Source organism: Ptychodera flava, chromosome 2 (genome assembly GCF_041260155.1).
Source record: "Ptychodera flava strain L36383 chromosome 2, AS_Pfla_20210202, whole genome shotgun sequence".
Taxonomy (NCBI): domain Eukaryota; kingdom Metazoa; phylum Hemichordata; class Enteropneusta; family Ptychoderidae; genus Ptychodera; species Ptychodera flava.
In genome coordinates this window covers 19,646,070-19,658,482 of record NC_091929.1, presented here as the reverse complement: position 1 = coordinate 19,658,482, position 12,413 = coordinate 19,646,070, and the positions used below count along the sequence as shown (strand labels likewise).

Genomic DNA, 12,413 nt, shown 5'->3' with positions numbered 1-12,413 from the left:
GCCTTCTGCCCATTCATTTCCACTTCAAAATCGTATTGTAAAAAAGGCTGTGTGTTACGCACGGCAGAAAATTTAAACCTTTATTATCGTCTGTAAGATCTCATGCACTCAATATAGAGTTCTAAACAGTAAAATTATCACCACCACCATGCAGGATTCAGACTTAAAACTGTGTGTAAACATTCCAGATTTGGATTTTTTTCTCATATGGCAGTTGGATCTTCTTAGCCCCCAAAATATCGAAAATAAAAACAGCGTCGCCATACCACTTTTGTAAGAGACCTAAGACGAGAAAGAAAACATAATTTTTGCCTTACTTTCATTTTAGCGCGTAGAAGTATGCACAAATCGTTAGCGTTGTGTGAGTTACGTTTTCGGATATCAAGTATTACTACTAATTTGTCTTCCTGGTAAGTATACAATAAGTAGCCCTGGCTCTCTGTAATACTTGGAAGGGAATAATGCATTATGTTGGTTTTGTTATGATTGTTTGTTGATCCTTTTCATAATGTCTCAGAGCTAGAGAACTTACTATTTAATATTTGTCTCGCTACGATTACAAATTAAGGTTTTTCACAGCATCTGATGAAAAGTGTTTGGATCTGGATTCTAGTACCTTATGAATGCATTTGGCCATTCATTCATTCATTCATTCATTCATTCATTCATTCATTCATTCATTCATTCATTCATTCATTCATTCACCGTTAAAGTATTTTCCTTTCTTGCTCATAATTTTTGACACTGATTTTTACCTTCTTATAGTGACATGAAATCTAAAATTATCGCAAAAGGTTCATAATGGTCGAAGAATAACGACTCGCCATGGTTATTTAGTTATCTATTTCTGCATTTCGTATTCAGTGAGTGCGTCCAAATAAAAATGGCGCGCACATAAAGTAAATCATTCGTTCATTATACAGTATGTAGAAGTGACACTACTCAGAAGTAGCAAGGTTGTCTGAGCCGGTGATATGCGATATGCGTTTTGATAGTATTATAACGTCTGCCCCGGTCATCCTATGCAGTCACGTAGCCACTCAATGACATTGTGTCACATGACCAATTACGTCATTGTCAGAAATTTCTTGTAGGGTGACTGGCATGCAGTAGGACTCCTCTATCGGTCAGGCTGACCTTCCCGTCATGGAAGCTGATACGTGTATGTTTATCTCTGTATGACTGTCTGTCAAGATTGTGCCACTGTGTAAGCTAACTTTTGAGACTGTTTGTCCAGCTACAACCAGAATCTTTACTGAAAATTAGTGCCTCGGGGAGCTTTTTTGAAGATACGGACACCAAAACAAGGACGATCTATTTCCAGTAATGGTATATTCTTAAAAGTATTAGTCACAAGCAGTACTTGTCCCAGCTCAGTTGATATGATTAGTTCAAAAGTGTCTGAATGCATATGGCTGAAAGTTCAAAGTGTTCTGCACGGAAAAATATCCGAGAAGTTATACCAGTTTGCTTGTCACGTAATTTTAGCGAGCAAAATACAAGGCTAATTAACGTTTCCGCACTGGAAAAGAAGAAATTAAATCCTCAGTCACATTGTTAGATATAAAATTTACTATAAAACAAAGAACATGACCGTTGTGTGGTGGGAGTGCAACAATTGACGCTGAAATGCATGCCTGCTGTGGTAAAATTTAATCTGGCTTTATTCACTTGAGACACATCCACGTGGGACTGTTTTCTCTATCACCGGTACATAATATCGATGATATATATTTAATTCTTATATTTATCAAAGATTGCCTTCGTCCGTTTATACTTAATTTTGTTTCTTTTTTGTTGTTTCTTTGGTTTTATTGTTTTTGTTTGTTTTTGGGTGTTTGTATTTAGCTCGTATACTACTACTTTTTGTTACAATAGAAATTTCAATTAACGTGTAAAGGTCTGTTCAGAAGCACTTTCAACAAACTTGAGCTTCTGAAGATTCTTATAATCAGTGGATTAACTAAAGGGTTTATGTTTTATGTGAGGCGATAAATCGTATACATCTTTACTTTGAAAAAATCTATATATTTGCCATTGAACTGAATGCTTTACATTAAAGGGCGGGTGGTCCCGTCTGCGGCTGTGTATATGGGACCAATACAACGGGTATGTTGCTAAGCACAAGATATCCCAACATCCCTTGTGCATATCAAAAATTTTAAAATTGCGGCTATATCGAAACTGATGTACACGGCTGAAGCAGCTTCATACAAACGAAGGGGCATAACCAAAATTGATTTGGCAAAGTCTCGCAGTGATTGGAAAGCTACAAAACTTTGAACTACGAATATGCATCAAATGCTGAATTTGCTTCACATTTTCTCGACATTCATCGAAAATTCATGTGAAGAGGCGATGTGTATCAATAAAAGAGTCGCGCAGCCGCAGACGGGACGACTACCTCCCTCCCGTTGCTCATGGGGAATATCTCTTCAACCATTCAATGAATGCAAATATAAAATGGGCAATATGCACCACTTGCTCAATCTTGTGACACAGGCGGGGCATGATGGGATAAAGTTAAGTTCTAGTGCAGGCAAAATGTAATTTTAAAACATTCTGGTCTACCTAATTCACTAGCGACAAATTTTTGAAATGGTGTTGAGGTCTGAAACTGAAATTTTCAAACTTATGCAAAAAACTTCCTCCGGGAAACAAATATTAAAGCCCCAATAGCTGCGAATGTGTAATGAATCGATATCAAAATATCCCCGTCTTTCAATTAAAGACTGAAAAGTGTATAACACTGTCATAAGTGTCGAAAGTAGCATGTAAATTCAAACGTTTTAACATCATTTTGGATTTCCCGACATTTTCAAAATTAATTATATGACAGAGAAAACAAAGATTACAACAAGAAACTGTTGGCCATCGTATGCTGTTCATTCAAGTAAATGGCATCATGCTTGTTCCTTTTATTATCACGATTTGTATGTGCAGTAAATACTGCATTTTTTTGTACTTTTCCGTAGGGGAGCCATTTTGTTAGTACGGCACCTTTTTATCATTTAACCTGTTAAAACATGTAGGCATGTTCCAAATCAGCGAGCAGTGATACTTCTATAATATACTTTCATTTGGCACATTTACACGAATCAAATTTGGTTTGAAAATAAAATCATGAAATAATGCATAATGCTATTGGAGCTTTAAAAATTTTCCGTCATAATATTTGGTTTTAGCGACACAAATAACCGAAAATTTACAGACAGTTGCAAATATTCAAAATGGGAGTGTCCAAATGAGTGTCACTGAGGCGTACTCCACTCCAAGCTTTATTCTAGGGGTAGGGCATAAGATATGCATGACACCTTTCTGTATATTATCAATAATAAATGAAACTTTATTTACAAAACACATTTAAGTTAACATCCATTGCTCATGCGCACACTGTTTTGTAAATGTGAACTTAAATGTAAATGATGCGTTTTCCATCATGACCTGACATTCTGGAAGGAACCATTCACACTGACGTCTTCAAAATGTGTCCTGCTTGCTAAGACATACAGTACACACTTTTCCAGATTCTCAGAGAGATGAAAGACGACAAATGAAAGCTCGGGTGGTGAGAAAATGTACGAGTACTACAAAATATGAGAACTCAACTGAGTCTGCGCACTCAACTCTAAACACTTGTCTATATCAATTATTGCATAATAGAATTTAATTTTGGTATCTTTATTTGCGCTAGAGGGCGTAATAGAATTTATTTCATAAATGACTCTCGTCTTTTTCATATCAAGTTTTCTGTCTCCGTCGCTTCGCCGCTATTAATCTCTATCAAGTGTTGTCTACCACCACTGATTCTCTCTCTCTCTCTCTCTCTCTCTCTCTCTCTCTCTCTCTCTCTCTCTCTCTCTCTCTCTCTCTCTCTCTCAATCGAAAAGGTGAAAATCAAAGCAATCCTCCAAATTAAATATTCACAACTAATCAGCTGCTTCAAATGCCCGTACGTACAATATTATGAAGAACCATTGAGGAGAGCTTTATAATCGAAAGCTACCTCACACGTGATTGACATCACATTTAGTGTCCCTCGATCAGAAGACATCGACCACACGCGTTGTACAAGTCTATGATAACAAAATACAGTTCACTTGATGTAGACGATGGTGAATTGATGAAAAAAAACACCAATCAGCCTACAGAAGCTATATACTGTTACGTAAAATGTATCTGTACAGTGCTGTTTCAGCCTTAACAATACAATTACAATAAGATTGCAGTTCTGTAAAAATATATGCTCTGGAATTTCTAACTTACTCAAGAAAAGCATACAGCTTTTGAAAACAGCGTGACCTAAAGAAATACAAATTAAATATTTATAACATTTGAGTACATCTTATGGCGACCGGCAATGCAATTATTTCGAGTCAGTAGAGCATCGAGTCATCATCTGACATTGATCTTCACAAAATACCGCATCTACGCTGTTGTCAGGCGCTTTATCCTCATTGGAGGAAAATAACGCCCGAAAGTCACGTGGTTAATTCTACTTTGTTCATGAGCAGAATCTTTATAATCAGCAGCAATAAGGCAGAGCCTTTGGTTTCGCGTTGCATGGCAACAGGCAGTGTCCCAATGAGAAGGTATCGTTGCATCATCTAGTCTGAGTTTTCAGAATTGCCATTTTAATTTTCACAAATGGCTTGAGCTTGCAAATTCTATCGCTGTTGCAAAATTTGGTCACGTGAGTTCTTCTGCCTTTCAGTGATCGCCCTCTTGAGTTGTTCGTAGAAGATGAACATGCAGACATTCCACGAGCCAAGACGCATAAACGAAGGCATGAACCTGGAAATGTCAGAAAGGACAAAAAAGAGCGCCATCAATGGTCAACGAAGATATTTGTGATTGTTTTCTTTTTTCATTGTACACGCAGCTGATGTACTACTTTTAAGTATCCAAAGTTTAAATTTCTTTGTATTCCGCCTTTTATTGTTTGTCAGAGCGATTGAACGTAACAACAAATAGAACAAAAACCTGTCTTTGTACATGAGGCATGGCGTCCAAGATCTGAGAGAAAAGTTTGTTAACTTACCCTTTGTAGAAAGCCTTGGCCCCGCCTTCCCTAGCCATCTTAACTGCGCAGTCGATGGCCCCTTTGTACTGCCCGGGACTGGAGTTCATAAACCTGGTCTTCACCACGTCGATAGGGGACGCTATACAAGTCGCTACAAAGCCAGCACAGAATGCAGAGGCGAAGTGACAAGGAAGGCTATCTGACAGCAACTTCATGGAGAGGATCTTCTCTTTGGTGACGTCATAGACAACCAATTCAGCTGAATTGATGACGGCGTTGCGAGTCACGTTGGGTAGTGTGCCTGCAAGGTTAAATGTGACACAGATTCACTCCCAATGCTTCATCGATTATGAGACTCCTGGGCGCGGCTCCCAATCACATGAGTTCACGCCGCTCATAGTGAGTTGAAATCCCAAAGAAATATTACAGCATTTCAAGGTACAATGTGACCATTCGTATACAGTTTTGTTGACCAGCAGCATTTCATTTTACAAATATTCATATGAGATAGAATGTTTGACAAACGATGTTTTCCTGGAAGAACCAAGAGCAAACCGATTATTCAAAACAGGTTATTCAATCTGATCTGACTACCGCAAGTCTCTTTGGATAAAAATAATAACGAAATCCTTTCAACTGTAATACACAGGGTCACGTCGATTCAGCTGAGTTCCTTCAAATGCGCCACCACTCTGTCTCGGAGTGGGGACCACTGACACAAAGACTGGTATATGTAAACCTGATGACCCCCATTTAAATTATATGCGTCTTGAAAATGAAATGGTAAACTTCTAAAATATCAAACATTGCCTGAAGTGACCTCAGATTATTCTCCTTCGGACAAAAATGACGTAGAGGAGATTGTAGTTTGGCGTTTGCTGATTGGTGTAACGTACCTCTCCAAAGCCCTTTAATGCCTTCAGTTTTTGCGATGGTCTTGTAAGCGTGGATGGCACCATTGTAACGCTTTGGTCCTCTGTTATTGGTCTGAGCTTGGAGGCGCACCTTCACTACATCGGTTGGCTGGGCAACGAGGATCGCCATGGCGCCGGTTGTCATGCCAGCAAGGATGCGAGTGATGACGTTGCTACCTGGAATTCCTGTCGTATGGAGAGTGACAATTGACCGTCAGATTTTTCCATTTTGTTTTGGTTTGCGTGTCGTTCTCGCTAGTTCTTACATAAGCAAAATTGGTATGTTTGCGAAGAAATCAAAATCTTTACTAACCCTGTGAGATTCCACTTTGGTAGAGTTGTTTCACAGAATCATAGAGGCCGATACGGATAGATGCAAAGCTCATCTGGCGTTGTAAACCAGCGTACAGTCCATTATAGAGGGCGCGTGGTCCTTCATTCTTGGCGATGGTGGAGATAGTTCCAACCATACCATTGTAACGAACGAGTTTCTTCGCTTTTGAGGCTTTGGAAGGACTAGCGCCCTCACCCTGAATCTGTATAGTCAGATCAGATAAGAACCACGGTTTTAGAATTTTTGATAGAGCGCCTCACTTGATGACGCTTCATAATTCACCACAAAATGACATCATTTGTCAAAAGATTGCAAAGTCATGATGAAATGAAACCTTTGGAAGAAATACCCTGATCAGATTTCGAATGGTAATTTTTGGTAGACATGACTTTCAGAATTGACACATTTGAACGAAATACGTGTACTTTACCTAAGTTTTAGGCACAAATTTACAAAATCCTAAAGGATCAACCAATCACAGACAATCAAAAGATTCGAGACCACTTAAGTCACCCATATTATTCTCCTTTATCCTAGTAATACTATTGTACTCAACATATTAGAATATGTAAATGATATACAAAAAATATACTGATTAAAGAATGCCATGAGCGTGTATCTACCAATAAGGTGGCGTCGTTTCATCCTCACCTGTAACCGTACTTTGGCAGTGTCCAACGGGAAGGTGATCATATCTGCCATACAGGCCGCTGTACCAGCGCTGAGAAACTTCACACCGATGGATGGTTGAACGTCAACGGGTTTGTACACCATCGTGGAAAGTTGATCTTTTAAAGACAAATCGTTGATATGACAATAATAACAAAACCATCTGTAATCGATATTTTACATACACACTGGTGAGATCAAAAACATCTGGTATGAGAATAAATATCACGTATTCGAAGTCGAAGTCGACCGAACACAGCCACACTTAATAAAGCGAGATTGTGGCATATGCGTGAGGCGGTAGTGAAGCGGACACAGTAATATATAAGATAGACTGCACTCGGGGACTGAAATTAGGACGCTATATAATTTTTTGCAATACTTTCAAAGTCTTCGACTTGTATTCATCGGCTTAGTTTTGTAAAAAATCGAAAATTGAATATTTCTCCATGGAGTTAACATAGGAACGGCGGCCATTTTGAAGTTCCTGTGTCGGGAAATTTCGGGTAATTTGTTTCCATAAAACTAAATTTTCCAAAGTGACCCCTTATGTTCATTCTTGATTTCGACAGAGAACGGTTTGGAAGATTCCTTGAGGAAAGTTTGAACAAAAGTTAATTCTCTCTAAATGTCGAGTTGCGCACTACGCTAGGGACGCACGGTTCCGCGAGAAAAATCGACCCTGTCGTGAAGTGAGATAGAACTAGTACTATGTGTCGATCGGGTACGGTGGCAGGTCGAAACGTGAAAATTTCGTACGCTACGTTAAACACATAGAGTTTCGTTCAGAAAGTTAGCATAGTGGAAGGTTCCATCGAACACAAACAAAAACTGAGCAAACCCAATAGGAACCAAATGTGTTTCATAAAAAAGGTATTAAATAATGTTTTTCTACACGGTATATACGGAACGCATATCTTTGAACACAAAAATATAACAAACCTACCGTTGGCAATACTGTCGTCTGTCCAAATGGCGCCAATAAAAGGGAAAGAGGCTGTCGTTAGAGTTCGAGGGATATCGTAATACCACAGTTTTCCCTAAAGTCGTCTTCCATGTAATAATTTCTATGGTAACGCAAAAGGCTTAGCTGTTGTATATTGTTGGAAAACCTTAATCTCATGGGTACAAGCGATGTCAAAACTTGTGTGTGGATTGTAGCCATTAATTTATCTGAAAGAATAAAAAAAGATAGAGAAAATATATTTTAGTCTACTGGAGAAGTACTAGTTTGGTTTCTGTTAAAACCAACAGAGTACAACAATCGCTGGTGTGCGAATTTATCGACCTAACATCACGATCTTTGTAGTCCTGAAGCTTTTTTTGTGACGCTTGCGCATCAATAAAAAAAAATTAAAGTTGCAGTATGCGAAAGTCGCAAACTGAAGTCTAATTATATGCATTTCACCCTCACAGATATCGCAAGATGTTAAACTGTTCTGATCAGTGCTTACGATTTGTAAAAAGTTAGGTACACGGGTCTGTAAATTACATTGCAACTTCTAAAGTCTTATATCAGTCCGTCGTACAGAGAATTATGATATGAATATGGCGCATAAAGCGTTTTTTTTTCCTGAAAACCTGCAACGTCAGCAAATTTAATGGTGGTTGCGAGATTACCAATATGAATATATGATTGACCTAGTAGTGTTAATTATTGATATTGTTAAACTTTAACAAAGAAGAAGCGATCGCGAGATCTACTGCGTATGATTTTAAGAAGTCGCGATGGTCGAGCGTTGAATAGCGCCTTATACACTGTTATTCACCGAGATGTCCAGGGTGACAGACAGTTTACTACTGCAAGGTTTAACGCACGTAAAAGCGCGTAGTGCCTTTTTTGAAGCGCACTTATGTACATATCACTGTTTACGTCCATTAAGCTTTGGAACTGCTGCCGTCATGGTTCATTTGGCAATAGACAGAAGCGGGGGCCCTCTACTGTCTATGATTTGGCACAGTTCCCAAACCCGTGGCTATGACGTCAAGTATGGCAGCCAATCAGCGGTCGCAAATACTGCCACACCTCCACGTTCGCCCCTCTGTAGAAATTTGATATCAACAGTGACTGCATGTAAACATTGCTGCGTTGATGAGTTCTGAGTTGGCGATATCCGATATCCATGTTGTAAACCAAATCAGTTAGCAACCATATTATTTCAACTACAAATATCGCGTTAAGTCAATCCAAACGAGAACCTTAATCCAGTCACACAATACGAGTTCCGTTAATCGCAGCGGCCAGTCGTCGACTCCACAGCCGAGATCGACACTCTAGTCCCCGCGACAGCAATCCGCTTAACGGACGAGCAGATATCTCGTTATCGATGCTCGTGTGATATAAACAACCTCTTGCGTTGTTTTGACAGCGTGTATGTCAAAAATGGACACATTTTAGTCTTTCCAAATTCACAGGGCACTATCACAGTGCCTGTTCGCCCGATTCAAGAGGCGTGATTTCGAGTTGATCCGGAACGACACGCTTGTGAACCTTACACATAATAAATTTGAGAATATTTCCCCTTGGTCATAAATGGTCTTTAAAAGGCCGAGACGCCAGCCATCGTGTGATATAAATAACTGGTCACGCGATAACATCTATGATAACAGGCTTTCATTAAATATCAAATTTTGACCAAAATAAAAATGTATCATATGTGGTATATGGCAGTATTCCCTTACTGTGAACGTGAAATGCCGTAATCGTCACCGGGACTGGTGCGAGAGTTTCAGAATTCGTCAACAAAGACGGTGACATCAATTCGTGTTTTGGTTTATCCTCAAACTCGCCATGCGAGAAGATCTAGTCAAGCAAGATTCCGTGAAATAAGGGCATCAAAATAAAACGTGATTACATTAATTGGATTGCCTGAAATTCAAAGATATTCTGACGTAAAATGATTTCCACTCGCTTGCCAAGGTAGATTAAGCCTATCGAATGTACTATTGCGTGTTGTGATTCTGTGAAATGACCGGACTGTGAAAGAGCGATGATTGAGCTCAAGTTCACGGCCGAAGTAGAAAAAAGTATACTGACTTGCAATTTGTAAGTTACAAGAATATTTGAAAAATAATGTAAATTAGTTACCTGTGTTTTCTTGTTGATGACGATGTTTCACGGTTGCGAAGTTCTCATGTCAGATGTGCCTGTCGCCGATGTCTTTTTCACACTGGCTTGTTTACGTGGACCGATGCAGACCACAACTCCGACGAGCCTCCGACACACCTCCACAATTGACCAATGAAAGAGCGAATTCGCGAGGCACGCTGCGAAAATGGCCAATCAGGAGCTCTGACGTCATTCAACAACAAACTGTTTGGTGTCGGCACACATGGCATGTGCTATGGTGCGATTGCTCTGAAAAAAAACGACGTATTACGAAAATAGCTGAGCAAAGAGGAGTCACGCGACCATCTTATGTTTATCTCTGAAAGTGTCAGTCAGCTGAGTGAGTGGGAACAGTGATTATGAAGAGTCGATAAAAACTGTTGCCATCTATTTTACACATATGAATTTACCAGAAATTTGTGTGATATCTCTTAATCTTTGTCTATGCAAATTCAAGTAGAGGAATTCAACTCTTAGGCCCTGTTTTGATGTGGCAGCAGTAAATTTGTGTCGATTTGCCCAACTACAGTGGGTGGAGGGACTGTAGCCCAACTTAAACTCATTGCCTCTCTATCTCCGTAGCATGTTCGTTTGTTTGTTTGTTTGTTTTTTTGTTTGTTCCGTTTATCAAGTTGACACTTTGGGATGGGGGAAAACTTGGAGTGCCTGCAGCAAGCGACAGAATTCATAACCGTAAAGAAGTCTTTATGAATCAACATTGCCTGTCACGATACGGAACTTGATTTTATAAGTCTCGTTTCGACTATCAGTACGTTATGTACGTTATAAGTAGAAACGCCTCGTCATCTCACGTCAGCGATACTTCGAGTCTCGGAGTCGTAAGACAACCCGTGGCGTCATAGTGAAAGTGATTACGTTGAAAATGCTGAGTAATGTGAGGTATTTAAGTTCCGTATGAATCACAAGTCATGAAGTGTTTTCTATGGAGACCTTTCTGGGTATGCCCCTTTCTCAGTGCTGGTTGGAACCGGTCGACAAATGTAACGGCTCATGAGTTCACACCGCAGCAGACGTGCAAAACACCGAGTAAAAGTTTTCAAATATGACAGAAAAAAAAATCTGTGAGCATTCTTGATCTTTCACAATGTTGGATAAAAAAACTGATTAAAATTCCCTCAAAGTGCAGAAGTTTTAACCAGCAAGCAATCGATCACAGCTTTACGGCAACTGGTATTTCTGTGTCGCCTGATGTGATTGGTCAGGTTTACTTGGAACAATAGTGTAAGGTTCAGGATTACCAATGACTGGCAGAACAATTTTCGGCTCTACAGCAATAGACTCTCACATTCTGAGATGAAAATCGGACGTATTTAACTATATCTTTTCCTAGAATACTTTGTGTTATCCTTAAATCCCGAGATAATTTTTGAAGTCAATACATAGTGCTTTCAAAAGTACCGTTGTGAGAAATACGAGTGCGATACTCAGTACAAGTACGAACATTTCCATATCGCACACCTATAGTGACTTATTCAAAGTAACAATGGCCGGATATATATTTTTTCTCGTTCTCATTACCCAGAGGTTAAACCTTAAATCTAAAACAAAAGTGTTGTAAACTTGGTGATAAAACCATTTGCTATTTCGAATTAGGCGAGTTCCGTTTAGTTACGGAGCATTTCGGCGGCTACAAGTGGTTTCATAAATACAAGCACATGTTTGTGACATTCAACACAAACAAAATCAAGGATGTCTCATGGCTATATAGAGATTTTAAATTGCTGTTTTGTTGTCCTGGGTTTTAAAACGTAGTTAATCGTTAATGTTTCTTCAAACATCCATATGTAGTAACCGCAGATATTTCTGTGACGCAGATAAGTCTGTGAAACAGGTGTGCGTCTTGAGGGCTCAATTTACATACCAGCTTCTCTTGTCGCAGTTAAAATCATCAAGTTTAGCCCAAAACAAAGTCATACAAACTTGTTACCCTCCTTCCACTACAAATAAATTACCCTCCAGAAAACATTACAAAGTGATGAAGCAACAACACCGTGAAAACGCCGGCTACTGTGGAACCGTCAGTCCTAGTAAAGTTCATTTTGGCCTGAAGAATATACTGAATTTAGCAAGGGTGGATTCTATTCAGAGCGTTCTTAAGGTCAAATGTAAAAAGAATGTATTTTCCCGGACAATCTTCTGTAAATATCAGCTGCGAGTATGTTTCTTAATTTAGAATGTACGACCATAGATATAACGTAAAGCTAAGCAAAATTTCTCCCATCTCAAATGTTTAGACCTGCGACACATATTTTGTAATACGATAGGTTGGTCTGCGAGAAACATATCCTTTCGGCCATGAACTTAATCTAGGGTTTCTTTCTTCTCTTTTAGCTGAAAATGTCT

The 12,413-nt window shown here is 39.2% G+C and overlaps 1 protein-coding gene across 1 annotated transcript; it reads right to left on the bottom strand.

Annotated features, from left to right (window-relative positions):
• Positions 1–3,315: 3,315 nt before the first annotated feature.
• LOC139116291 (dicarboxylate carrier SLC25A8-like) lies at positions 3,316–10,300 on the bottom strand. The gene is made up of 7 exons (XM_070678912.1): positions 10,029–10,300; positions 7,887–8,113; positions 6,923–7,059; positions 6,251–6,473; positions 5,920–6,123; positions 5,042–5,324; positions 3,316–4,794 (listed from the first exon to the last, which is right to left on the bottom strand). Exons 3-7 carry the CDS (start codon positions 7,043–7,045, stop codon positions 4,668–4,670), a joined length of 960 nt encoding a protein of 319 aa, XP_070535013.1. The 5' UTR covers positions 7,046–7,059; positions 7,887–8,113; positions 10,029–10,300; the 3' UTR covers positions 3,316–4,667.
• Positions 10,301–12,413: the final 2,113 nt, after the last annotated feature.

Bases quoted from the DNA above. Each gene is read 5' to 3' on its own strand.
- LOC139116291 (XM_070678912.1), bottom strand. From the start codon at position 7,045: ATGGTGTACAAACCCGTTGACGTTCAACCATCCATCGGTGTGAAGTTT. The intron at 6,474-6,922 runs GTGAGGATGAAA...CTGACTATACAG, and splicing joins CTGCCAAAGTACGGTTACAG to ATTCAGGGTGAGGGCGCTAG. The intron at 5,325-5,919 runs GTACGTTACACC...TTAACCTTGCAG, and splicing joins CATTAAAGGGCTTTGGAGAG to GCACACTACCCAACGTGACT.